Source organism: Aulonocara sp. 'chitande type north' Nkhata Bay, linkage group LG13 (assembly GCF_057382095.1).
Source record: "Aulonocara sp. 'chitande type north' Nkhata Bay isolate Kocher_YH1m ecotype deep benthic linkage group LG13, A_spYH_male_GT1.1, whole genome shotgun sequence".
In the NCBI taxonomy this organism is placed as follows: Eukaryota; Metazoa; Chordata; class Actinopteri; order Cichliformes; family Cichlidae; genus Aulonocara; species Aulonocara sp. 'chitande type north' Nkhata Bay.
This window is the reverse complement of record NC_141356.1, coordinates 9,532,508-9,555,083: the sequence shown is the minus strand read 5'-3', so window position 1 is coordinate 9,555,083 and position 22,576 is coordinate 9,532,508. Positions and strand designations below refer to the sequence as shown.

Here is a 22,576-nt window from a genome sequence, read left to right as displayed (position 1 = left end):
GAATCATAAAAATCGAGGCCGTTCTTCGTGCAAACTGTGCTGTCACCCAGCACATGTAATGCCCTCCCGCTTTAGATTTGCAGAATAGAAGGCAAACTGGCCAAGGCTGAACTGAATCGTAATCCTTTTCTTTTTTTAAAAAAAAAAAAAAAAAAAACACAAGAGTGCATCCAGATGGCCCATGGTTCAGCTCAGCCACAGGAGGTCTCCAATACACACCGAAACACGATGTTCCTCTGCGAGACCCAGAACGATTTGCAGCATGTTGTCGGTGTGATCAGACAGATGCCAGAAAGAGAGAAAAATACTGAAGACACAGCACACTGTGGGTTGCCGTTTTCTTTTAATTCATTTGATCCGTCAAAGGATTTTTACAAAGTCTGCTATGTAAATGCTATTTATTCCCCCCCCCCAAAAAAAACAATAATACCATTCATGAATACAGCTGCACGTTGTTGACATATCCGGACTCCAGGGAGATTATTATGTGCAGAGTAGCACCCAGAAAAGTCAATGAACAGGCAATATTTCATATCATAATAGTTCTGTTATAAATAGAAATAAATCCATGCAATATTCATCTCTAGCCGTCGTATTTCTTTTCAGATTTTGGCACCATCCTTGAGATGAGGTCAGCGAGAGTGTCCTGAGGTCAGCTCAGGTTTTCAGATAGGAAATAAAGTCGATAATTATCCTGAAGACAATTGAGTCTGCGTTTGTTACGGTCCAGTATCAGAGACCGATTCCTAATGCAATGGCTATTCAAGTACCAAAAAGGAAGTCCCCACTCACCCTCCCCTTCGATGATAGAAACCTTGATGCAAAAAGCCTGAACCTCCAAATAAAAGAAAGAAAAGAAGAAAAAAGGGACCCCATTATGTAAACGACCCTCAGCGCTGTTTTTAAAAAATACTCACGATAGTATCAATAATTGCATGATTTATAAACGTTCTTTTTCCTCTACGTATCATACAGGCTTAGGAGCACTGCACGTCATGTAGCTGTCAGTGCTGTGCAACAGATATTCGTTAATACTACTGATAACAATATTAATAACGATCAGAACAAGTCATCATAAAAATCAGCAAATGCTATTCAACTACCATGTAAAGGAAATGTTTCGACAGTGTGCTTTTTTTCTTCCAAAAGAGAAAAAACCCAGAACAGAAAAAGAAAAGGCTCCGGGAAGCACAGTGTGAAGATCACACCGCTCCCACAGAAGTTGGCACCGTAACATACTGTACACTCGAAGAGACTGACGGTCCCTCGGAAACAGAGGAGGCTGTCAAAAAGGAGCAGAGAAACATGCAGGCCTCCAGTTTGGTATTAATGTCAAAGGCCTCGCCATTCACTCTAGGACAGGCAAAAAGGAAGAAGAAAAGAAGGAAAAGAATCAGGCTCAGGAAACATGCCCAGAAATTAAGAGAGACTGCTGAAGGGAACAAGATGTCCTGCAAAAAAATAAAATAATAATGATATTTTATATCTATTCCTGCAGAGAGCTGCAGGATTAACTGATGCTTTTTCAGATTCGAAAGAAAAGAGCAAATCAAACCGAGAAGCAAAGTTAGAATGCATTAGAGTGGGCAGAAGGTGGCAGATTCATAAATAATTCTTGACTTAAGGGCTTGTTTGCACAGTGATAACCCCGAAGAACTCATCTGGCTGTTGAAACATTAGCTCTGCACCTTTCAAAAAACAGTCCACTCATTTCTTTGCAGCAGAATGCGACGTGCGGCCGCCTCATTCTTACTGAGAGTGCAGCGGAAATTATTCACTGTGAGATACGGTTTCCGTTTCTGGGCTTTAATCTGAATCAGATTGTGCTAAAGCGAGTGGGTTAATTGTCGATGCTGAAACTGAAACCACTGCTGAGGGAAGTCGTCGAATTTTTAGTGGTGCTTTAAGTGTTGCTACTAATAGTTACATCTGTGCATTGAGAGCCATTTAAAAAAAACGAAAAAAAAAAAAACACTAACACAAGTCATGATTGAGTTTATACAAAGACCTACACATTTTTATTCAGAAAGAAAAAGGGGAAATAAATGTTTTTAAAAAAAAGTCAAACACTGGGCAAAGTTGTTTCCTGAGGCAAGTTCAAATCTAGCACAGAAAAAGAAAAAACCAAAACATCTCTCATCTCTTTGAGCACTAAGCAAGGCTGTTTCTCTAATAACAAAGCAATAACAAACCTATTTAACAAGACATTATACGCCCACTGGGTTGCCAGTTTGGTAGCTGACTCCCCCAAAACCTTCAGCCACCAGGGGCAGAGCTGACCAACAACAGAGTGTCCCCGCCTTGGCAAAACTCAGCTCAATGCCTATGGCCAGTAGCTTCAGGTGTGGTGAAGACAGAGAAGCCAGGCAACGCCATGCCTGCACAGCTCTACCAGCAGCTCATCAGAGGATGGTGCAGAAGAACTTCTTCTCCCGGAAGGGGTTCTCGGAGGCGGGCACGGGCACGATGAGGGGGTCCTCGCGTATGTGCGCCTCGCAGTATGCCATCAGGTCTGCGGCGGCTTTGGATACCTGAAATATTCAGAAGAAATTTTTTGATCAGACATTTCAGATTTATTCTTTAAACTGTGTGATGATGTTTCAAGGCCGTTTTTTGGGGGTGCTACCAGAAACACGCAGTCCTGCATTTCAGATTTTCAATCAATGTTCATGTTGTTAAAGTTGCTTCCAGTGTTCTCTTACTAAAGTTCAGTAGTCATGGCTTCAAAGTTCAAACTCATCCTGGGGCCATAGCTGCATCTCATTTCTGATCTCTGCACTTTAGCTGCAAAGCAGCATAAAGGACCCCCAGAAAATAGCGAATAACATCGTATTACACAATTTATACCAGATGATTAGTTTTTCCCCAGAATCAATTAAATGCTGGCTTTCTTTGTATCTTTGTTAAGAGATAAGACAAAGATCGGTTGTGAGAAGCTTCCCTAGTTGGTGCTTAAAAGCTAAAGAGGTTGAAATGGTCACTGCAGCTCATGAAATTCATGCAGTCACATGAAATCCAGTGTGAAGGAGCTCAGTGTTCAGAAGTTGCAGGGTAAACCTTCTCTGGGCATGAAGTGAAAAAACAGTCCTGTTATGAAATATCTTGGAAATTATGTTTTTATTCATTTTTAATGGGAAACACTGGTTTGCTCTTCAGACCCCACTGCGTTAGTGTCTTCTGTCAGACTCCTCTTTCTCATCCCCCACACAGAAACATGTTCCCTTACATAGGAAAATAAAGTTGTGGCAGTATGCAGATAGCACGTTTCATGTTGCCAACAGTAATGCTTCGCACAAACTTTTTTTGCGCAGGGTAAAAACATTTTAGTGCAAATATTAGTGGACGAGGCCCAAACGTCTTTTCTTGAGAGCAAGGTGAATAAGCTCACACATCTCTGCAGCTCACCATTTATTCATTCTCAGAGCAGATGTTTCTGAAGTTAAACTCACACCAGATGAGACCTGGGCAAATTGCTGTAAGGCTCTTTCAACTTGCATATTGCCGATGTTCCCGATTTGTCAGCGCCTGTAGCGACTGCACCGATGACCGTTACCCGACCCTCAGGAACCAGGGCGAGAAAGCTCGTCGAGGTAACTCACGGGTCTTAAGGTGGGACTTCAACAAGCATAGCACGAAGCATGTGACATCTTCCAAGGCAAATGAAAAGAAAAAAAAAAAAAAAGTCGAACGGTGACCATAAATTTTATAGTACAGTCAGACTGTATGTGAATGCAGGTTTTCAACTGGGAATTGAGTGGGAGGTTACGGGAGGGGAGGCGGCAAATGGAGAGCAGAGGAGCAGCTGCATCAGAGGGCTGGCGAGGGCTCAGGGATCTATGTGGAGGACAGAGCCATCTGATCTCCTGCCTGCCACTTCACCTCACCCACTGCTGCTCTCACAAGAGAATAGCACAGCTTTGGTCCTCAGCATGGATTGTTACATTACCGTTTCGACCATCTTGCAGCCTGAAATGGAGCCGTTTCAACTCAAAATCCCACAAAAAGAGAAGAAATGGCAGAAAACCAGGATGTGTTATTCAGTTTCTTAATTTCAACATCCCTACCAAGCACTTAGATATGGGTGTCCTTGTGGCTAATTAAAAAAAAAAAAAATCTATTAAACATGTTCTCTTCCCTCTCTCCCCACAAACAGCCTGCTTTGCTTTCACATCAGGCAACCACAACAATTTGACAATACGCTCACAGGTCACACAGTCTGGCAAACACTGAGGTACATCATGCTGTGCCAGTAAATCGGAAAACAAGAATAAAAGTCTGTAGCCATCTCAACAACTCAGTTTTGAGCCAAACGCTAATGTCAGCGAGCCGACTTTAAGAAGCTTTATCGTGTTTACAGTATCAACCATATTTACCATATTAGCATTATGCTGTTTGCTAAATGCCACAAAAACAAACAGTCCAGGCGATATTATCCATTAAATGAAATATTGGCCACATTAAAAAATGTGACATTATTAAAAGGTCAGGGATCACCAGTGTCCCCACAGACCATCCTGAAAGGAGCAGTGAAGCCTTTGATTTTGTTCCACATGGTTGGACTGCTGAGAGGAATGGCAGACTCTCTAATCGTAATTCATTCTCACTGGAAAGTTAGCTTTTGCCCAAATTTTTAAAAACCCAAGAACAGTTTAGATATACTCATGGCCACTTTATTAGGTACATCTGCTCATTAATGCAAAAATAATTTCTAATCAGCCAAATGCATGATGGTAGCTCGGTGTAGCTTGACATGTCATCATGCTCAAACTGAGCAGAGTGAGGGAGAAAGGCGATTTAAAGGATTTTCAAGGTTGAGCATTTCAGAAACTGGTGATTTACTGAGATGGTCACCATTTGGGGTTTACAGAGAATGGTCTAAAGGACAAAATACTGAGTGAGCAGCAGTTCTCTGAGTGAAAATGCCTTGTTGATGTCAGAGGGGAATAACCAAACTTGATTTGAGATTATAGGAAGGCAACACGAAGTCAAATCACCACTTGTTGCAACCAAGCTGTGCAGAAGAGCATCTCTGAATGCACAACCCGTCACAACTTGGAGCAGATGGGCTACAGCAGCGGAAGACCACACCGAGGACAACAGAAGACTGGATGATGTTTGGTCTCATGAGTCGATTTTTGCTGCAACACTCACATGGAAGGGCAGCATATGGTTTAAACACGAGAGCATAGACAAATCCTACCTTGTATCAATGCTTCAGGGGTGCTGGCAGTGTAATGGTGCAGGGAATATTTTCTTGGCACACTTAGTACCAACTGTGTATCATTTTAAGACCCCATCATATCGTATTTTTACTGAATGTCCATCCTTTTATGACCACGGTGCACAGATCTCTTGATGACCGCTTACAGTACGGTGTTGTTGCACGTCAAGGTGCTCAAATCTGTCTCAGACTGATTTCTTAAACATGACGGTGACTTCACTGTACTCAAATGGCCTCCAGTGTCACCAAACCCGTTTTTGCATGCAACTGAACAGGAGATTGTTAGCAACTGTACTGCATTCATGTCAGCATCGACCAAAACATGAGGAATGTTTAAAGCACCTTCTTGATGCCATTAAAAAGGCAAAACTGTGCTCTAACCCAGTACAAGCAAAGTGTAACTATAGAAGATGGACAGCGAGTGCATCTCTCATTTTGAACTACTTTTAAAAACGACCCCATGAAAGTACGACATCCTGTTCAAACTACAAATGCACAGCGGAGTCATTTCCCCCCACTGCTGCTTTCATTTCCATCGAGCACCTCTTTCAGCAAAATCCAACCCAAAGTTAAGTTTAGTTATAAGCTGTGCAATGCATGAAACTTAAAAAGGAAAGCCAAGCATACTGACACAGCAGTGTTACCACGCATGGCTACCTCTCTGCATCATTCTGTCAGCTTTCTGCTCCAGCCACGGTACTGTCGCCACCTTCTTCCAGCTAATGCGTTTCTATTATTTATGTCTGCACCTACATCATGGATCCCCTTTTGCAGTTCCTCTGTTGCTGATAAAAGCTGTTAAGTCACCTAATACTCAATACACCACACGGTGATATTTCAGAACAGAGGTGTCTGTGCTGAAACTAAAAAAAAAAAAGACTCAACGCCACACTTTAGTTGGCAGAATTGTAACACTGCATTCATGAGAGGATCAATCGTCATCAGTGACTGTACGCTTACAGACCCACCAGTGATCTGAATATTTGGAATAATGTGACTAATGCGTTAATTAACAGAACTTTAATTAGCTGAAATAAAAATTAGTCGCTCAGACACAATGTACCCCAAATGGCTACCTAAAAACTAAAAAAAAGACCAAACTCAGGCACTAATTAGAGAATCCAAGCTCGCATGAAGTGTGAACACTAACAAAGCAAACAGTTTAATTATTTTCATAATCAAAGTAAATGTAGTCATTATATTATTATGCAACTGCAGCCAAATGCTCCTGCTCTGAACAGGAGGCTCACAGGACAGAGAGTGGTACTGCTCAGTGTGTGTCGTCAGGCCCAGACTGATTGTAATTACACCGCAGCCCCATGATGGAAGGAGAGTCCTCCTAATTAGCACAGATCACATTCCTTTGGCTGATTGAGCAATTAATGAGAGTGTGGTGATCCCTCAATCAGCAGCACAGAGACCGCTCTTGTCACACTCTCCCTCGTCAGATCCCTTAATTAAATTTAAGGGATCGCCAGGCGTGGCCAAGTCTCCTTTTCCCTCTGCTTTTATATCCATGCACATTCGAGTTCTTTTATGAAGTATTATTTGGATCGCCACATCTGATGCACTATGCGGTTATTAAATACTAGCAGCTGTCTCGCTTTCGTTGAGCAACCGCCGAGAAAATGATACAGATGTGAATCATGCTGCAACTGAAGCTGCTGTTTTGCAGAGCAACAAGATCCCCCCCCCCCCCCCCTTAATTTGGAAATTTAAACAAAGCTTAAAATATGTTGCCTGAAAATGTCTGAACACCATTACAGCTAAGCTAACGCTTCATATAAAAAGAGGAAAAAAGCAGATGATCCTCAATACTTAACATCAGTGTAACAACACCTGCATGAAAACCAAAGTTAGGAGGATTTGGCTAAAGAATAGAGTTGTTATTAAAGCAGTTTTTTCTATAAAATCCTAAATTGACAGTAAAACTTTAATTCTCATCTTAAGACAAGAGACTCATTATATATTGCAATAAACCATTTATAACTCCATGCTGCTGAAATGCGTGTAGAGACGTGGGTCACAAGACAATAATTTATGAATCAAACAATATTTTTTCAGCTGCCTTGCTGTCGTTCTGGCACCATCCTGTGAATCCACTCGAGAACTGGCTGCAGGCCTGAACATAATGTGCAAAAAAAACAAACAAGGAAACTGTCCATTTTTCTGATGCTGGGTTTTCTTTCTGCATAGACAGTCTGATAAGACTGCCATCCAAAACCTGAAAGTTCTTCTACGCGGTTGCATACGGGGGAGGAAACCTCGCGTTTTGATTCGGGAACACTGATGCTCTACGTCAGAATGGCTACTTACAGTCATGTGAGGGGACACACCTACCTACACTCATGATTCAGTAGCTTTAAAACCACCTTTGGCAGCAACAAATTGGACTATCAATCTCTCACATCTTGTGAAGAAATTTTGGACCACTCTTTCTAAATTTGTAGAGTTTGAACAAATTTAGAATGGTTTTAGAGCCTAAATCTCCCAAAAAACATTGATTTCTTGGCATTATCCTATGGATGCTGGAGAATTTGGATTTTTATTTTCCCATCCACTGCAGTGAGTTTCCCCATCTCAGGTTGGCAGATCACGTGCCGTTTTGTCCTTCCTCATTTCCTTCTAGTCTTAGTTTTTCAATCATCTCTGCTTCACTCTAAGGTAAAGACGTCTCCTTACATAGAGTACTTACTAGTCAGTGCGCCATTATTCTTACAAGTTTGCAAACTTAAGTTGTGCTGCATGATCTTCTGACAACTCTTCCAAAGAAGTCAGACTTGTTCAGTCATTTTCTAAATGTACTCATGAACTTTAACATGCTAACTGATGCCTGCAGAGAGGAAGCTCTTGGCTGTCAGAGCACTGCACCGTCTGACCTTTGGGGTGAAACTGCTGGGACGTCTGCTCCCGGGACAGATTGCGTTAACACACCTGAATGCTCCAGACACGCAAACTGCCAAAACGGCTGCGTTCATAGAGGTGCTCACACCTGCTGATGATCAGTTAATGAAGTGCATTTGATTGTCAGCATCCTGGCTGAGCGGCTCGGTGCCTGTGGAAGCAGTGCGAGGATACTGCATGGAGTCCTGTTAAAAACACTTTTCACAGACTCCACAATGATCTCACAAAAAGTAGCCAAAGTGCATCAGATTTATTAATATAATAAAGATATTGCTATTAACAGGCTTCAAAACCAGAGGAAGAATTGCTCTTTAATAATGGGTTTGAACTCAATCTGCTGGTTTGTGTTGAAAAATTTAAAAAAAATTCAACATTTTCAGCAATTTTCCAATGAAAATTTGACATTTTAGAGTTTGTATTGTCTACAAAAATGCTGCAGTCCCATTGCACACATGCTGTGTTAAAAACCAAGTAATGGTTTTGCTGTTCGGTACACTTAATATCTTTAAAACGCATGAGGTCTTATTTTGATGAGCTACCTGAAAGAAGCCCAAATTGATACCTAATCTTCTTAAAACTGATTGCAGTTTCGGGCGGATCACTTTACTTTTTAAGACTATGAGGTTTGCTTGTAAGCAGCCTTTGTGCTGTGCCGAGCAGGAATGAAGGTGTTTGGCCGGCTTCCATGCTTAGCTATATTGCTGAGTGAACAGCCTCTGATCTGCAGGGCAATCATTCCCCAAACACACGAGGAGCCTACTGAATGAGATGACATTAAGTTGCATAAGAAGTCATTCATAAAAGAAAGTGTTCAGAATTGCCCCAACATGCCAGATACATGAACAGAAAACAGGAAGTAAACATACCGAGAAAATGATGCCTGGAATGGACGGAAGCACCAAACTGATGTCTAATTGCAGCAACAGCCTCGAGGTGATCGACCACAAAGAGTGCACAGGGAGCAAAAGTCAATATTTAACCAGGTGTTGTTTAATGAGGAAACAATACTGTTTCACAATAATGTGTGTGGTGGAGAAGTAATCCTGCAGCCACACTGACCTAAATTGGTGGAAAGTTACTGTCAGAGCTGGTTAGCAGCCACCATAGCCCACCTTTCCTACGGGTTCATCCCTCACATTTAACACGCTGGTCTGCTTGGAATTCCAAGCTGTGCACAGCAGAGGCGATGATAAGGTGAACCGAGACTTCGTGCAATGCCTGTCAGAAGACATCGGACTAAAGTTATTTAAAAAAAAAAAAAAAAAAAAAAAAAAAAGACCCACGTGCATTTTATTGGCATGTCACAGTCTGCTGTGGAAGTCAGTGGTGGGAAATGCAACGGTTGTAGTTTGAGGGTTTATGTGACAGGGAACTAGGCCAAATCTGATAATGTTGACTCAAGCGATATCACTAAGGCTCAGAAAAATGTGAGGATGCAGATTGGGGGAGTTAAAAAGAAGTGATCCCACTTAGCGGATCAGACAGCAGTGGTCGGAGACTACAGCACAACCAGAATTATTGTGCAATGAACTTGCAGTCTCTTTGCCTTTGAAATGGCCGCTTCAAAGATTGAGACCTGATTTTGAGAACTCATGTGATCAACTTTGGTCCTCAATTTGGCATTGAAACACCAATAAGGCAGAGTCCATCTGCCATCAGTTTACAGCTTAATGTAATCATGCTGGCTATTTAATCTAATTTAAATAGTACCATATCACAGCTGTCACTTCAAGGTGCTTTTAAGTAGATCCCCTAAAATAATACAGAAATCCCAACAGTCAGAGGAGCCCTAATGAGCAAGTTCTTGGCGACAGTGAGAAGGAAAAACTCTCTTTTAACAGGAAGAAACCTCGAGCAGAACCAGGCTCAGAGAGGTGCAGCCATCTGCTGTGACCGGCTGGGGGTGAAATTACAATAAGTTTGAAATTCTTCCACATAGTGTGACATGGTTGCTGCAGGAATGCAATTTAACTACAAAATGACAAAGTGGCTTGGCAACTTTGCTTTTCATGTGAGAGAAACAAGAATAGAACCAGTTGAGTCGAGTCTCCTGCTGCAAGAAGTCATCACAGATGAGTTGAGCCCATCAGCGTAAATCTCAGAGTGATTAAGATGTGCTGGAAATCTGTCCGCGCTTTTAAATTAGAGGGCAGTTACTTGTAGAACGTCGCTAATTTGAGTGATTGCAGTCAGAGCCATAAATCAAGAACTCAAACCTCACTAACAAACACCAAACATCATCAAACGTCAATTACTTGCCAACTAGCTAGCGCTGACGAACGTTCCCTCCCTTCTAATTGCTATAAATTGGTTGTTGATCCCTTCCACTACATAACCAAGATTGTGTTTAAAATGCATTTAACAGGTTAAAATAAAGAGGTAGTTTAGGGTCATTTATTTTTCCCCTCCCCACATATGCAACTGACACACGCAATCCACAACCATGTCCATGAACGTCAGAGTAGGGCTGCTCAATTAATCGAATTTTAATCGAATTTTAAGCACACTATTTTCTATTATTTTTTAAAGTCATTATTCAATACATTGTTATTGTTAACCCTTTAAAGCCGGTCAGAGCTGCACGCTCAGTTTTGTGTAACTATTTTTAAATCCCTGAAGAACCCTGAGCCCTGTAAGCTAGCACAATAATTTTTTTTTGCATATGAAACCAGAGGAGTTGTACTTACATCTGATGCCATCAGCTTGTCCTCGGTCACGGTTTCCTTCCACATAAAGCTTTGCAAAAATTGCATAAAAAGCGCTTGCAGGAACAAAAACATAATATTCCAGAAACAGGCTTTGCCGATCCGATCAGCTGTTCCTAACACTTCCCACAGTGAAACAGACGTCAGTGCGAATTATCGCGCATGTCCGCCATTTCCTGCCCAAAACCAGAAGTGACGTCATTTTCGCGGAAAATGTAGTTTTTTACTTGTAGGCCTTAAAAGCCTATACTGGTGTTTTATAAGTCATGTTTGACTTTTCTGAATAGTTGCTGGGATGCTTAGAACTCGAATTGCACTGCTGGAAATAGTTTATTTTGATGCACGTGCTGTTTTCTTTGCAAATTTGCATCATAGGATTGTTTTTTCGTTTTTCCTGCAGTATATAAAAATTGCTGTATCTCCAAAATAAAACTATAAAGACACTCAAAATAAATTTCGTGTGGTGGGAAACTATTTTTTGCAACTTTTTTGTATTTAAAGTTTTGAGGGATAAACCTCTTAAATTTCTCCAAGTAGAAATATATGTAAAAAACAAAACAAAAATGATTTAATTTTTTTGTAGTTTATTGCACTTTTTTGCAATTAATGTAGTTACTATGGACTTAACGCATACATATTATTAAAATATGGGCTATAATAGTTGTATAGCAACTTGAAATGCTCCCACAAATGGCACTACAACATGTAAAAAAAAATAATATAAGCTCTGGCGGACTTGGTTCTATAGTAGGTCGTAATCAAGATCTCAATTTCAGTGAAAATAATCGTGATTATCATTTTTGCCATAATCGAGCAGCCCTACGTCAGAGGTACTCCTTCAGAACATCAAGAGGCCCTGCTGATGTCATAGTGACCACAGTTACCTTTTATATACACAATCTATAGAAGTGCCCAACATTCCTCATTCAACTTTACACAATCCAGGGACTCAAAATAACAAATATGCAAGTTTGTAATTACACTGAACTGTCACCGAGTCGAGTTGCAAGGTGGGAAAAAGTGCGCCAAGCATCCATCACGAGTCTGGCAAAAATGCCAGCACTGCAATACTCAAAACTGTGGCGCGCTTCTCTAAAGAAAAGAAATCCAAGAAAGACGAGGGAAGATAATAGCAGTGATTTACTCCAACTGGACCAGGCCATCTAATAAATGGGTTAAAGCTTTTATAATGGACTGAGACAAAGAGTGCACAGTAATAGCGGACCCAGGATTCAACACATGGATGTTATCTTGAATGTTTTATGAGTGCAGAGTTATTACACTGTGCTTCTAAATCAAGAAAACATAATAGGCTGGAGTAACAGAAAAGTGGACCATGTCACAGGGATGAAGGTTTAAACAGGACTAGTGATACATTGTTTCCATGCCTATGTACAGCGTGTGTCTTGGTCTCTAAATATACCTAAACCTGCCTAAAGAAATTTGTGGAAATACAGTCACACTGGCACCGCCTCCTCATGATGTGTCCCATTCTTCAACCAGCATTTGTCATAAGTCAGTGTAATTGAACAGCACGCTCAAGTTGATCAAACAAGTATTCAGTGGGGTTGATGTCATTACTGCCGGCATGCCACACCATCCACTCCACTCCCAAATTCTGGATGGAGTCTCTGATTTGCAGGGGCAAGCACAAGCAGGATCTGGACTCATGGTTGAACATGGTGTTCCTCCACATGTTCAGGTTTCAGTGCACGTATTGGTGACACCAGTGCAAACATGCCTGATGGTGAAGGGCTCGGGACAGGCCGCCACAAAACCGGAGATTGCATGGAGCCTGTTCTAGATCATCTGGGTAGAGAGCCGTTGTCATCCTGCAAATCTGTAGAAGACTGCTAACAGTTCTTAAGTGCTGACAAGGGAGGAAAACAGTCTTCTTGGGACGCCAACTTCACCGCCTTTCTCTGACATCCTCCATTATCGGAATCTTCGTCTTCAATTTGGAGATTGTACTAGAGCTCACTCCAAATAATGCTGCATCTTGGTTCTGCAGCTTGACGTTGTCCTACAGCGCAAGCACCAAATCAGTCAAACGTGGCATGTTTGGATTAGACACCAACTGACCGCTGCAGCAGGGTCCATTAGCTTGCCAAGTTGGCAAGTTTTTCATGGGCGGAACAAATGCACTTTCCTTCCAAGTGGTACCATTTAAGGAAAAATAAACAAGATTTCCAACTGTATAATATTTATTCCCAAGAGGCTTTTTGTTACAACAAAAAGAAATTGACCAAAGACAAATTTCCTTACTTTTTGTGCCAGGTTTATTTTGATCTACCTCAATACGTCTGACAGCAAGCCAATTCAACCCCACTGTGGAAATGAGGATTCATTTAAAAATTAAATAAATAACGTTCAAACAGCTGGGCACTGTAGTGTTTACCAACGGTGATTCAAACAGGAGTAATTAGTGCATTAATAAAGGATGCAGATTTAGTGCACGAGTGAGTATTTTAAACACGAGGAAAAGCCAATGCAGTGTGGCTAATTGATGCATTTTTCCCAGTTTTTGGACGACGGCACCATCATCCCGGCCATTTCTTCTTTTAAACAGTGTTACTGTGTGCAAATATGAAGCCATGAGAGCCAAGCGTGATAATGTTGCCAATTGTAAGCCAGCAAAGTTAATTTTGTGCTTTATTCAGACAAAAATGAGCAAAAATGAAATGCTTGCTGAGAACTGTCACTCATCGAGACGCGCCTATTGAACTGCTCCAAAATCCCAGCCGATGTTAGAGGCACACAAAGCTTTCAGTTCCATGATAAGTGGAGGTACGGTTTTTGAGTAATTGCATACTTGGTAACAGAAGCGATGTGAAAATATTTGTTCACGTGCGCAGACAATAACAACAATAAAGCTTTGTACCTTTATCCTATCCATGCAGGCCTCCATCTTCAGTTGCTCCACAGCTTTCCTGGCTTGGGAGATGCTGGCCGTGCTGTTGTTGGCGATGCCGTCCTTCATGGTGCTCCTGTGACGCCAAACAGATGCAAGGGAGGGGGGGAGACTCAGTGAACGTCACATTAAATCAGCACCCCCCTGGCAACAGCTCTACCCTGATGGAGCAGCTACTCTACTACAACCTCACCCCCACCCGTTCCTTTTTACACAGTGAAACTTGGAAGGACCCATTTTGTTTGTCCATTTGTTATCTGAAGAAGCTGCTCTGTGGGCATCAGCTGGACAGCGGTTTGTCATTTTTCAGCCAGCGCTCATGCATGATTGCTTTTCTTCCTTTGTCACGTTATTATTTAGACCAACTGGCGGGGGGGGGGGGGGGGGGGGGGGGAGGTTAGCAAGGAGTGGAGGGCTGGGAGGGATTAAGAGAGAGAGAGAGAGACACACACACACACACCCCCCTAGTATTTTGCTCAAGTGCTCTTCAGCAGGAGTTTATGCTGGTACACCTAGAAAAGCAAAGCACCTGCAGCTTCTCCCCAGTTCCTCCCAGGATCTGCAGATCTTTCCACTGCTGGCCTTCCTCCTCTCAACTTTCACCTCAAGAGTACATCAGCTCCAGCTCTGCAGATCAATTCTCGCAATCACTACATCTTACTCCCATTTTAGCCTCCTTGAGCCACCCCCACCCACCCACTCACCACTGAAATGTCCCAGTTTGGCAGCCACGGCAAAGATGTGCCCACAGATGTGTTTTCTAATAATTTGCCTTAAGAAATGAAGCATTTCACTGGAGGTGAGGGGTTGCTGAATCAATCCCCCTTTCTATGATAATATGCATTATTATTATTGCGCATCTATTCTTTGTTAAAAATCACACAAAAAATGTATTTATCTTAAAGCAGACTGTCGAAGAAGACAAATTCTTCTGCCATCCCTCCAGCCTCCACAGCTCTACGGCCAATTTATAGCTTTTAAATCACACCCTCGTAGGAAGCCATCGGGCCTTCTCCGTTTAGGTTTGCTTTGGATGCATCCATCCTGAGGGTTGCTCGGCTGTATTCGCCCCTGTGCAGTTTTATCCAAATGCAACGATGCTGCTAATTGCTGATGCAGATCTGTGAAAACGCGTGCGACTATTTATTTCTAAGAGGAGATTAATCTGTGGACACACAGCGAGCTGCGGCCCTGGTTAGAGCAGAAAACAGCAAACCATGCATCATGTGGGGGGGGGGGAAGGAGCAGCAATGATTTTTGCACTGATGATAAACATTTTGAAATAAATCCCTGCATTGGTCGGATACGCGCTCATTAATGTAGCCTGCAGCCGCCGACCTACCTGAAATGTGCCAGTGGTTTTCCAATTTGGGAGAATTCCGGGTTGACTCCACCCAACACACACAGACACACACACGCGCGCACACACAAAGATCTGTCAAATATGAAACGATAAGAGGAAATCCCAGCCTCGCTTCGGTCTGGACTGAACCCGAGGAGCCAAAAATCTCGGCGTCTTTAAATGTCGCCTCGGCGGCTCGCTCAGTGCGTATTCCGTGTAGGAAGATGAGCTCCAAGCGGTGAGGTCTTGGTGAGCACCACGGCTGGACTTGGAGAGATGTTACGCAGCAGCAGCAGGGGGGGAAACCTCTGTATGACGATCAGATACAGGCTGTGGGGCGGGGAGCACTCGATCAGTGGACCAGGAGCAGCAGCAGCAGGGAGCCGGGATGAGCTTCAGCTGTCCAGAGTGGCCGTAAACGCACCGACGCTGCCTGTTAGTCAAATTAGGAGCGGCTGATTCTAATTAGCTTGATTGCTGCAAAAGGCAGCGCAGGTCTGCAGGCTTTCCCCGTATCGTTTATTATTTTATTTTCTATCAGCTTTGACATCACCGTGTCCCCCTGATGGCCTCACCCTTAACGACTGCACGCGCTCTTAAGCGTGGCTTGCATCCTGATAACTTTTAACATTTTAATTTGTTTTTCCTGTTCGTGCTTCCGATCTGATTTGTGCAGTACGACACGAGTTTCTGCTTACATTATGTCCCTGAACGCAACCCCTCCCCCAACACACGCACACAAAGAAATGGACACAATCAACACGACGATAATATTTCTTCAAATATTTATAGATTTTTATATATTTATAATATGCTTATCACTTGGTTCATTCAAACACGTACACGCATACAAACAAAACTAAACATTAGGAACCTTCAAGATGCCAAAAATGCAAAGGAAAAAAACCGAAAACTAGCAGGAGGGGCCAAAATACAACTTAAGCAACCTAAAACGATGATCTTAAATTATGCATAGCTTTAAGTCATTAACAGAAATATAATATTTCCTTCCGTCAGAAAATCTGTCACATTTTCTACCTTTTACATAAAAAAACAAACAAACAAAAAATACATACAAACACACATTTGGGTTGAGAGGTTGTGGTTCACATAAAGTTTTTCATACATTTCATAGAGAAAATCAGTAAACAAACACAGTAACATCATGTCCACGTAGGATCAGGAAGAAAAATAAATCAGGTCGAAGCGAAAAGGAATGAGTTAACAAGAAATAATCCCTTTCTCAAGTAAGTGTAAGACATTAGTCGTCACCGGGTGCTGCAGTCACCACAAAAGGGAATAAAAACTAATTGTTTCACAGCTGTCTTAGAAAAAGAAACGAAATGCACCCTGGTTTCTTCCCACATGAAACAAGGTACCAAAAACATGACCTATTGCATGTCTGTGTCTGATATTGCTTTCTGGATTTGATTTATTAGTGGAATTAAATCAAGCTCAGTTTGTGTTAAGGCCACAGATCATTGGCTCTACTTAAACTGAAGTAGCTGAGGGGGGAAAAAAAAGTGCTTCTGATTCTCGTTTAAGAAACCGTGAAGTGCAGTAACGTAAGTGGGAATGTAAAGAAAGGCTACATGGATCCTGGAGTGGGTTAAGAAAAAGAAACAGCTGCTCGGCCGTTTCCCAGACCGATGTGTGTAGTGTATATGATATCAGCCGACGCGACGCTCTTTACTAAACCCTCCCACACCCACTGCACCCTTTTAGTAATGCTGCACAGGTGCTAAGTAAGTGTGGGAGATCAGTGAGGATCACGGAGCATTCAGGAAATCACTCTCTCCTCCGCCTTCTTCCTCCGACTGCAAGCATCTAACAGTTTGTTAATTGCTTTCTCAAAAAAATAAATAAATCAGCCCTGTAAAGTAGTGAAAAGTGGTTCTTGTGCATTTAAGCGACGGGCAAGACAGAGATGAGCCTCCATGGTGTTTTTAAAGAGCAAATGGGCTGGTTTAACTAAGGGAAGCCTTAAAACAAGGAGCATTGCAGCAAATGTTACATCCACATTCACACAGTCAAGGGCAGCATCGTCCTAGCATGCAAAAGCAGGACAGAACAACAGGCACCCACAAGGTCCCCTCGGTCCGTCAACTGAGCTCAGACACAAAGTGAAGCAGGTCTGTGACTCTAGCGTTCAGATCTGAGTGGAGCAGACAGCGCGGCGGAGGGACGTCTCACTCCCGCAGAGCGGGACCTCTCCTGGCGACAGACGCGAGGAGGGGGCTCCCTTCCCTTGCAGCCACTGCAGCGTCAGCAGGACGCGTTCACTGAGCTGGGGCGGCGATCTGTCAGACCGCACGCTGCAGGAGACGTGAGCGATGTCGAGGTGAAACACGAGGGTCTTCACACTTTGAGTCTGGCTTTGTCCAGACCATAGCAGCTTACCAGGAAACGGCTAAATCAACACCAGCCAACAAAAACACATCAGCAGGAATTAAAGACTCGACAAATGAAACACTCTCAGAAATACATCTTGTATAAAGTGTCTGATGCAGCCTCAGCCAAATACTCAACCATTCCTGCAAGAGTCCATTTTAATGTATTTATAAATATATACTTATGTACATATAATACTATTTTCATAATCATTTCTTGATGCTGGGAGTGGCGGCGGTACAGTTTGCTCTGCTGGGGATGGCTTTATTTAAAAGTCAGGGAGGGTTCAGAGAGTTTGAGGACATGCTGACATGTCCTCCTCTCTGTCAGTGCAGACAAGAGGAGGAGGAGGAGGAGGGGAGGTCCTCTTGCTGAGAAGTGGACAGGCGCAAACATCACACAAACACTCATCCTGCAGCATAGCTGCTCAGGAAGGAGTAGAACATGGGCAGCTTCATGCGCTGCTGGTCCCGTCGACACCACGCCATCACCGTGCCCTCGCTGTTGGCCGTGTAGAGGTGGTGGCCATCACACGAGTACGTCAGGCTGAAGCAGACACGAGAGGAGACTGTTAGACTTAAAATGCTGACGAGCATACAGGCGTGGCATAAAAGTACAAAGAGAACAGCGCGCAGTAAACAAACCTGATGATGGGCTTGCTAGACTTGGGAAATGTGATCTCTCTCACTGGTTTCAAATCCCAGGTGCTCCATAACCTGAAAACATATCAGAGATTAAAAAAATAAAAAATAAACAGTACAGGGAGCGGGATGTCAAACTCATTTTACATCGTGGGCCACATGCAAGCCCAGTGGGCCGGACAAGTGAAGCTCCTGTCAATCCAAAGACATTTAACTACACATTTAATTCATGGGATCTCTTAATATGAGAAAACCAGCAGTGCAGTTTCAACAGGACATCTGGGATTTTCTACATGACAGAAATTCTGCTGCAGTAAAACAAATCTGTCAGCACGACTCCTCGGGCTTAAATTATAAGAAATAAATGTGTAAAATTACAATGTTCTGGTAGCTCTTTGCTCAGACTGCACTCCAAGTATAAACGTTTTTGGTCATTCACAGACAATTTCCTATTTTATTCTCCTTTTTTAAAAAACTTCTGAGCTATTGTAAAATAAATAAATTCTATAGCAGAGAGTGAAAAACAGGAACTTTCTGTCATGCAATATTTACTTATTTACAGTTAGATCCATAAATACTTGGACAGACAACTTTATTCTAATTTTGGTTTGTAACATCACCACAATGATTTTTAAATGAAACAACTCAGATGAAGTTGAAGTGCAGACTTTCAGCTTTAATTCAGCGGGTTGAACAAAAAAATTGGATAAAAATGTGAAGAACTAAAGTATTTTGAACACAATCCCTTCATTTCAGGATCTCAAAAGTAATTGGACAAATTAAATAACTGAAAATACAATGTTCGTTCTTATAACTATATAAACTTCTATGACTATATTTAAAATATGTTTGAGTAAACATGTAAAAAACCAAGCTTGTGTCAGTGTCCATATTTATATGGACCTAACTGTATTAATTACTTTGGTGAGTGGCCATGGAGTGGATCTATATGAGAAGGAAAAGCTGAAGTCGAAAAAGTATTCCCTCCTCCAAAATTTCCAAAGCCGTCTAGTGGAACAGGACACAAACGTAACGGCAAAAGAAAAGTTTTGCCTACCTGACGACGCCATTCTCCAGCCCACCAGCGATGACGTTGACAGACACGCCCTCCGGCTGGTTGGAGAAAGCCAGAGAACAGATGATCTCTCTGCAGTGGACATGCCCAATCAGGTCCCCGTTCACCGTCCACAGGCGAAGGTCGCTGCCTCCTCCCTCTGGAAACAAAAGAAGAGGAGCCATAACTCACACCAAGGACCAGAAGACACTTCAATAACCAGAAGATGAGACGCGATAAACACTCTGGTTATAAAAGAAGACGCCCGCCCCCTCATACCCGAGTCACACACTGTTGCGATGTCCCCTGTGGTCTCGCTGGCAGACACAGCCATCACCGGGCTTTTGTGGCCTGTGAGACTCTGTACATAACAGAGTCTGGAAAACACAGAAGTACTCAGAAACCACACAAACACTGCATAATGCAGTTTCTTCTTCTTTAAAAAAAACAAAACATAAAAACCTTTCACACACACTGACCTGTTCAGGTCCCAGAGGATGCAGGTGCCATCATTGCTCACACTGATGAGGATGCTGTAAGGTTTGCAGACAAACAGGCTGGTGACTTCGCCCGTGTGCCCGTACAGGTGAACCTGAGATTCCACCTCCATCTCTGATGGCTGTGGAGGGAAATACATGTTAGAGACCACACACAGAAGAAATACAGATCTAAATGTATCTGTGACTCTTATATATTGTGTCTTGCTTTTTCCTAAAAATCTCCATTAATTAAAGTCAAATTGCCTCTCGGTAGTTGCTGGAAGTCCAGAAAAATGGCAAATCCACATGTCTACTGGTGGGGACTGACGAGGTCTGAAAGCTTCTCTGATGACTGAACTCTGAGACCTCTAATCCCACTTATGGGCTCGGTGGAAATGTGTTTCAAGGGCAGCTGTGATGTGACTAATGAAGCTGAGCGTTTGAGCATGGTGAGGCTGCCTAAAGAAGAGGACGGGGGGGTGGGGGGTGGGGGGGTGTAATCAGCGGTGGGTGGGCGGTTTGGGTGTTCGTGTGCAGGCGGAAGGTTAGAGGGGGACGTTGCCATGGAAACGCACCGTGGTGCTGGTGAAGCGGTTGCTGTAGGCGGTGATGACTCCACACTTGCTACCCGTAAATAGCTGGCAGCCATCGGGCACCCAGGCGCAGCTGGTCACCTGGAGGAGAGGGAGACGGACGGTTGGATGGAGGAGCGCACACCAAAAGCCAGATAACTCTTATATAACAGGTGGTCAGGATTTGTCGAAGCATAAACTGATGCGTACCTGGTGAAGCTGTGAACACTGAATGAAGTTGATAGGTGGCTCGCTCTGCTTGCTCTTCAGCCTCAATATGTTGTCCGCGTAGCCCCAGCTTAAGATGGCTGACCACTGGATGTCTGTGCTGTGCATGCTCCGCACACCTGCAGAGCAGAGAAGAAAAATTTAATGCGAGTCAGCGGGGCACTTGTGCAATACTTTCTGGAATGAGTCTTTGGGCTTCCTACCCTGCTCCTTGCTGTAAATCATCATGAGGCAGAACTTGCTGGAGAGGCCGCAGATGGCTCGCGTCGGCAGAGCCAGCAGGGATCCGAACCTCTCCCCGTGCGGCTGACTGAAACACACCACTGGGTCCGGAGCGGAAGGTGAGCCCACATACTCGCCCCACTTCAGACCTTTGATCCACGGCAGCGGACTCTGGGGAGAGGAAGAGAAAATTGCTAGGTGAGGAGCAGATCATTTCACGGGTGGTGAATTAAGTCATGTCTTGCTCAGCGCACAGCAGGCTGCCAGAGTCACAAACACCACAGAGTTGATTACCGGGCAGACTATTTCCTTGGCTGGTTCTCTGCTTTCTCTGAAGGCCAGCTGGACCAGGAGGCCCATGGCTGCTGGCAGCTCCCCCTCCATGAGTTTGGTGCTTGTCCTGCTGATGTGAGAGGTGTTAAAGAGCTGCCTGGGCGTCTGTCCGTATGTCTTGATCATCGTCTCTAGGGCCCGTCGCTGAACAGGGTCTTCTACAGCCGAAACATCCATGCCAAAATAGGTCTGTAAAGAGTGACATGAAACTGGTGTCTGAGCGACAAAGGTTTATTATTTATTTTTTTACACTAACGTCGAGGAAATGCGAGAGTCAGCAGCTACGTACAGCTGGGTGGAAGACATTGATGGCCTGGACCGCTGCTTTGCCTTTCTGCTTGAGCCCGAACACCAGATCGATCCACTGACACAGCGTCTGGGAGACCTGATCAGACTCTAGTGCTTGTCGGTGGATGAGGATGAACAGACGTGGGTCGTTGCGAGCCCACGGCGGTAAATTCACATGATTCACCCTCTCGCCATTCTGACGAACCCCGAAATCAAAACCTATCCAGGCAAAGAAAAAACAAAAAAAAAAGAGGAAATTCTGAGAAGATGAAAGATGAACGCACAAAAGCTAAAAATAGGAAAGGAAAACTAATTACCTTCTCTGTTAACCAGGAATTCTGGGAGGTAGAAAAACTCTGGGATGAGCTCTTTGACGTCAGTCATTGACTCGTAAGAGGACAGACGCCACGTAGTGTTCATGGAGTGAAACGTCCGGTCCGGGATATCAAAGCTCTGGTCTGATTAAGGCCGGAGACAGTCTAATTACAAATTCGACTCACTGATTGAAAACATCTTTCATGACCTTAAACACCACGGTCGCTGAATACGTTTACAAATCACATAAAAAGATGCCTCGGAGGATCAGATGAATGCAAAATAAATTAAAGAGAAAGAAGCGAGGAAGGGGAAGGGTGAGGAGCTGATCAGAGAAGAGTGTAAAGATGAAGAAGGCTTTCATGAAGCAATAACACAGACACTGCAATCCTATGTTAGATCTGAGAGCACCGTGCCAGATTCAGGCTTCACATAAAAAAACCAAAACATACTGTTTGGTCAGTATAAGTATAGCATCATTCATTTATTAGAGGCCCAAAACAATTAACCATAACCATAAGATTTTCTTCTTGTATTCTGAAGGAGGCTTAATGTTGCGACTTACCCTGATAGGCGAGAAACATCTTTGTGAAAGGAGGCATTCGAACCAGGAAGTGCAGCACAGTGCCGCTGTTGGAGTAGTGGGAGCCGTAGTGGTAAGGCTGGACGGGAGGCATGGGGTCGTCCTCACGGATGCCCTTCTTGTACTCCTCCTCCAGGTACTGCACGAGGAACACGTCAGTGTGTTTTTATTTATGGAATACGCAAAATGCTCGAGTAGCACGTGTTGAAACAGACACGAGGACTTACCCTGTAATTATCCACGTAGCGATCCTCTTTCTCTTTGGACTGGACGGCGATGGGTTTGCTCAAGTTCCTGCGTTAAAATACGAAAGCAAAAAATTGTTGAGCGATGACATCATCAGCGACAGAAGCGTTGACTTCAAAGAGACGCCAGTTCCCTTTCACT

At 43.4% G+C, this 22,576-nt stretch overlaps 2 protein-coding genes across 3 annotated transcripts in view; both read right to left on the bottom strand.

Annotated features, from left to right (window-relative positions):
- Nucleotides 1-324: 324 nt before the first annotated feature.
- On the bottom strand, nt 325-15,594 carry gng4 (guanine nucleotide binding protein (G protein), gamma 4). The gene is made up of 3 exons (XM_086258610.1): nt 15,084-15,594; nt 13,712-13,817; nt 325-2,531 (listed from the first exon to the last, which is right to left on the bottom strand). Exons 2-3 carry the CDS (start codon nt 13,808-13,810, stop codon nt 2,403-2,405), a joined length of 228 nt encoding a protein of 75 aa, XP_086114736.1. The 5' UTR covers nt 13,811-13,817; nt 15,084-15,594; the 3' UTR covers nt 325-2,402.
- Nucleotides 15,595-17,614: 2,020 nt separating this feature from the next.
- lyst (lysosomal trafficking regulator) overlaps nt 17,615-22,576 on the bottom strand; it is a 59,981-nt gene continuing 55,019 nt past the window's right edge. For both annotated transcript variants that reach the window (XM_086258609.1, XM_086258607.1), the window contains 13 exons: nt 22,417-22,483; nt 22,172-22,328; nt 21,609-21,749; nt 21,293-21,510; nt 20,965-21,192; nt 20,652-20,841; nt 20,431-20,567; nt 20,224-20,322; nt 19,649-19,788; nt 19,449-19,546; nt 19,173-19,329; nt 18,119-18,190; nt 17,615-18,020 (listed from right to left, as the gene is read on the bottom strand). In XM_086258609.1, coding sequence (XP_086114735.1) covers nt 17,882-18,020; nt 18,119-18,190; nt 19,173-19,329; nt 19,449-19,546; nt 19,649-19,788; nt 20,224-20,322; nt 20,431-20,567; nt 20,652-20,841; nt 20,965-21,192; nt 21,293-21,510; nt 21,609-21,749; nt 22,172-22,328; nt 22,417-22,483 — 1,843 coding nt within the window. In that variant the 3' untranslated portion in view covers nt 17,615-17,881. The remainder of the gene's footprint in view (nt 18,021-18,118; nt 18,191-19,172; nt 19,330-19,448; nt 19,547-19,648; nt 19,789-20,223; nt 20,323-20,430; nt 20,568-20,651; nt 20,842-20,964; nt 21,193-21,292; nt 21,511-21,608; nt 21,750-22,171; nt 22,329-22,416; nt 22,484-22,576) is intronic.

Bases quoted from the DNA above. Each gene is read 5' to 3' on its own strand.
- gng4 (XM_086258610.1), bottom strand. From the start codon at position 13,810: ATGAAGGACGGCATCGCCAACAACAGCACGGCCAGCATCTCCCAAGCC. The intron at 2,532-13,711 runs GTACAAAGCTTT...TGAATATTTCAG, and splicing joins CCTGCATGGATAGGATAAAG to GTATCCAAAGCCGCCGCAGA.